This window comes from Frankliniella occidentalis, unplaced genomic scaffold (assembly GCF_000697945.3).
Source record: "Frankliniella occidentalis isolate FOCC.00 unplaced genomic scaffold, Focc_3.1 Scaffold44, whole genome shotgun sequence".
Taxonomy (NCBI): domain Eukaryota; kingdom Metazoa; phylum Arthropoda; class Insecta; order Thysanoptera; family Thripidae; genus Frankliniella; species Frankliniella occidentalis.
In genome coordinates, this window is record NW_026267174.1 from 372,081 (window position 1) to 376,926 (window position 4,846).

The following is a 4,846-nucleotide window of genomic DNA, read 5'->3' on the forward strand; positions in this document are numbered from 1 at the left end:
CTCTCTCTTGCTCGCTCTCTATTTCTGGCTGTTCCGCTCTCTCGTTCTCTTTGCCGAGGCTCCTCCTCTAGAATTTATTTCCGCAAGCCTTTGCTTTGGCATGCCCTTTCGAGAAGTGTCGAAAAAGCCAGCAGCTGAATACCGGCACGTGTGTTGGCCTCCCCCTCCTCTCCCTCCCCTCCTCGCCATGTCTGGCCATGCGCTGGCCCGTCCGCTTCACGCTTCGTGGCGCTAAAGCGGTTCATGCCTCCTCTCCTCCTACTTTTCCACTCCCCAAGTTTGCCAGAAAAAATAATAATCATGACCTGGCTTTTTCACAGATTACGGTTCTTGTAAGAAGTCGAGAAGAATTGATTCAATACAAGGTTCTCTGCTCCAATTTATGACACTTTTATTCGTTCGTGATACAGTAATCAAAAGAAAAAAACATAGTTGAGACAACTTAAATTTGGTTGGGATATCGACTTATTTTTACTCAGCCAACCTTTTTATAAGCTGCGGCGTTGGATTATTAGTTGTGGGAACGAATGTCTGGCTTCCTATTCCAAGTGCTTCTTCTTGGGAACATGATAACGCTCATCAGCCGAGAAAGAAAAGGCATCAGCTCTATTGTGTAAAGGACAGCCAATGTGTTGCTCTTAGCAAAACGGCTGCTGATTCAAGTAAAAGGGTTGGATGATTATTCAAAACTTAAAAACATTATGTTTCGATAGCTTTTAGAAACAATAGACGAAACAAATGTTATCATCAGTTATTTGCAGTCGCTGATAATGCAAATGCACGTAACTAATCCATCTCTCCGTGTCTGTTTCAGGAGCCGACGTGTCCCCGCCATATACCGTGCTGTCTCCTCAGCAGCAGTTCCATCAACAGCAGCAGTTCCAGCAGCAGCTGGTCCAGCAGATCCAGCAGCAGCAGCAGGCCCAGCACCTGCAGCAATACCACCAACACCAGCTGCAGCAGCTGCAACAACAGCAGCAGTCGTACCTGCCACCCCAACAGGAACAGTCATTACTACAACAGCTGGCGCCCCAACAGCTGACTCCGCAGCTTCAACACCAGCAGCACATACAGCAACTTCAACAGCACCTGCAACAGCAACACCTCCAACAACAACAGCAACAGCAGCAGCAACAACAACAACAACAGCAGCAGCAACAGCTCCAGCAACAACTGCAACAGCAGCTCCAACAACAACAGCAACAGCAGCAGCAACAACAACAACAACAGCAGCAGCAACAGCTCCAGCAACAACTGCAACAGCAGCTCCAACAACAACAGCAACAACAGCAGCAACAGCAGCAACCACAGCAGCAGCAACAGTCAACGCAGCAGCCCCAGCAGAATGGACCGACTAGTTTACAAGGTGAGTCACCTTGGCCCCGGCCGACCTCTTCTTGCTGATGGAGGCGCACCCAGTGCAGCCTGCAAGGCCGCGCCGCTGCAGCCGCCGGGGGCCATCCAGGCAGGTGGGGCGCTTCCTAGAGCACCAAGGATGAGCTACGGTTATCACCAGCAGCCCAAGATGGATATGGATGGGGCTGTTCGGGATCAAATCAGGTTGAAAACTCTCCCCCGGCACTATCTCTGTCTCCACCACCCCCACCTCTTCTTTCTTTCCGGGCACCCCCCGTGGCTCAAGGGTGGAAGCCCCCCCCACTCCTTCCCTAACGTATCCGGGCTCCATGTTCGTGTGCAGCCCCGTACCGTAATCCACTGCGACTTTTCTCCCCCCCCCCTCCCCCATCTCTCCTCGCTTGTTCTTCCCATCCTGCCCCTTTATACCTTCCTTCTGCGCGCGGAAGTGGGCGGCGTGCGTGCGTGCGTGCGTGCGCCGTGCCGTCGGACGTCCCAAACGTGCTCGCCTGCTCGCGCTCGATCACGGCTTCAGTCCATCTGCATCATGACGGGCCGCTCTTCGGTGGTGCCGCACAGTGTGCTGTACTGCGTACTGTACCGCTCACTGTACTCACCGCTCACGCCCTCCTCCCTCCTCCCTTACTTCCGCACTAGCCAGAAACGGCATAGCGCCGCTCACTCCACGTCCCTCTCTCTCTCTCTCTCTCTCTCTCTCTCTCTCTCTCTCTCTCTCTCTCTCTCGCTCGCTCGCTCGCTCGCTCGCTCGCTTGGTCGTCGTCCGGAGTGCGACGAAGAGGGCAGAAGTGGCCGCAATCTGCGTGGAATCACATTAGGCCTGCGGGCCCTGCGGGCCGGCCCACCTCTCTACCCCCACCGCCGCGCCCCTCCGCCCCCGCTGCCGGCCGGCCGGTCGCCGCCTCGGCCGCGCCGCTAAGTGCGCGTTGCCGGCGTCCAGTCCGCAGCGGGGGCGGCTGGGGGCGGCGGGGGCTGGCCGGGCCGCACCGCCAGGGAAACTGATTACCTCTGGGGGCGGGCCCCGCCGGCGGTGGGAGTGGTGACGAGCGTGCTACCAGCAGCACGTCGGAGATGGGGGCGACGGAACAAGGTCTATAAAAGGAGTGGAGAAATATTTGCCGCATTTCTCATGCCACTTCATGGTGACATCTCGGCGAATGGTGTCCCAACCCAATATGCAAGTCAAGTCAAACAAACTACCTTTCAAACAAGCCTCACGTTCGTTGAAAATCCGAGATCAGGACCATACCCAAATCGCGCTCAAACTTTTATTGCAGGAGGACACCCTAGCGCGGGAGAGCCGAAGAGCCCCAGGCTGGGTAGGCCACCGGCTCCGCTGGGGTGTCCCTCGCTCCCGCGGTGGCCTACCGCCGAGGCGCTCCCCTCCCGACTCAGCGCAGAGCGCCCAGCTGGGTAGGCCACCCGCTCCGCTGGGGTGTCCCACGCTCCCGCGGTGGCCTACCGCCGAGGCGCTCCCCTCCCGACTCAGCGCAGAGCGCCCAGCTGGGTAGGCCACCGGCTCCCCTGGGGTGTCCCACGCTCCCGCGGTGGCCTACCCGCACGGCGCTCCCCACCCGTCCCGGCGCACAGGGTGCTGCTTGCTGCTTTTGAAGCCCTCGGTATTTGAACCCCCAGGCCGCTGCATTGCACATGCCCTTGTGTAGGAGGCCGCCGCCCGAGGGTGGCACGCGTGTTTTGGGGTGGATGGTGGGGGAAGGGGGAGGAGGGGGCAACCGCGGGCCCCCTGCGGCGGGGCGCGGCGGCGCTCGTTGGCCAGTACAGTACAGCACCACGGCGCCGCCAAGTCCTCCCCCCACTCCACCCCTCCCCCTCCCGCTCCCCCGGCGGGCAGGGCCGGCTAGGTTCCGCCGCAGTGTGGCCGCGGCCGGCGGGGCGTCAGGGCCGTGCACGAGCCGCGCCGCGCGAGTCTGAGGGTTAGAGACCGGGGGCCGGGACCTCCTCGCCGCGCGCAGGGCCTCCAGGGCCACGACGGGCACACCGCGTCCGCGAGCACATCGCCGTGGGGGCGGTTCGCGGTCCGGACGAAAGGAAGAGGGCCGTCGCGAGTGGAGGCTGAACCGCGCTGCAGCCGGTGTGTTGGTACCCCGCCGTGTGTGCCGGTCGGGCGGGTGTGGCGCCAACGTTCGAACAGACCCGCGCGTCTGTGCCTGTGTGTGCGTGAGTGTGTGTGTGTGTGCGCTTGAGAGTAGAAAATCCATCTCCCGATTTCGACGAGGTTCCTTTATCGGGCGTGCCTTATGTTGGCGGGTGGGTGGTCGGCCGCGCCGTGACAGCCCGCCTCGACATGCCCATTCTTTTCCCCGTCCGGCTGGCGGGAGCTGCTCGCGCCGGACCGATGGCCTTGCAGGCTTTTTGGATCGCTCGCCTTCCTCTACCTCCGCGGCGGTGGCGGCGGCCTGCTCGGGGATTTGGGCCCGTTTTCTCCGTCTTGCGATGGCGTGTGCGTCGAGCCAAGTCGGCCAAGAATTCACGCCCCAAATGCCATGCCGCACAGTGAGGGCTATCAAAGGCCTCTCTCTCTCTCTCTCTCTCCCCCCCCTCTCTGTCTTCTTCTGTCTCTCTCTGACACAAACACTTCCTGAATTCCTCTAGCTCCACCCCCCTCTCTTTCGCCCTCTCTTTCCTGCGCACCCGCACCCTTGACTAAATAGACCCGTCGTGCTGCATGGCATGTTCGCACGGCCGACCTTGAACGCAGTTTGCAGCTCTTTGCCGTGTCGTCTCCTCCTCGGCGGAGCCGTATGCTGGCAGCTGCTTGGCGGGGCCGGGCCCTTCTTTAGGGTCGCGTCGTTGCCGGACGGCTTCCTTCCTGCTGGGCAGCTGGGCCCCCCAGGTGGCCCCCGGCGGCAACCTGGTGTGCTCCGCCTCTGTGCTGGCTCGGCCCAGGGTGGCAGGGGGGCGGCTGGGAGCACGACGATCTAAAAACGTCCGGGTGGCTGTGCGTGGCTGCGGGGTTGCGTCGTCTTAAAATATTATAGAAAGTACCCACCCAGCCCGCGGTACAGTGCAGCGTGCGCCGCCTTGTGCGGTGCGCTGTCTGTCTGCTCGGGGATCAGCGGGCGGGGCGGGGATCCCTGGGAATGGGATCCGTGTCTGGGCGGAGGGATTCACTCGCCTCTGAACAAACAACATCCCTTACGAGATCCCTTATGGGCCACCGGCGGGTGAGGCGGGTGAGCGTAGTGCGCGCTGAAATTGGGCCAAAGTACTTGGGTGCCGAGGCGGGGCGGGCGGCGGCCAGAGGACCTCTCCAGCCCGCCACGCCCGGGCTTATCTGGGCATACGGCGCCTATCGTGTGACGCCTATCTGCTGAGGCGCCTCGCTGTAGTGGCGGCTGCTGGCGCCAGCCCCGTGTCAGTTATAGGCGCCAGGTCGGTCGGGCGTGACAACCCAAAATGACCCCACCCTCTGGAAAATAATCATAATCAGAACAGGGCCCACCTCCTCGCC

At 61.1% G+C, this 4,846-nt stretch overlaps 1 protein-coding gene across 3 annotated transcripts in view; it reads left to right on the forward strand.

Annotated features, from left to right (window-relative positions):
* LOC113206069 (phosphatase and actin regulator 4) overlaps positions 1 to 4,846 on the forward strand; it is a 148,517-nt gene that overhangs the window by 101,174 nt on the left and 42,497 nt on the right. For all 3 annotated transcript variants that reach the window (XM_052266935.1, XM_052266933.1, XM_052266934.1), the window contains one exon: positions 815 to 1,366. In XM_052266935.1, the coding sequence (XP_052122895.1) occupies positions 815 to 1,366 (552 nt within the window). The remainder of the gene's footprint in view (positions 1 to 814; positions 1,367 to 4,846) is intronic.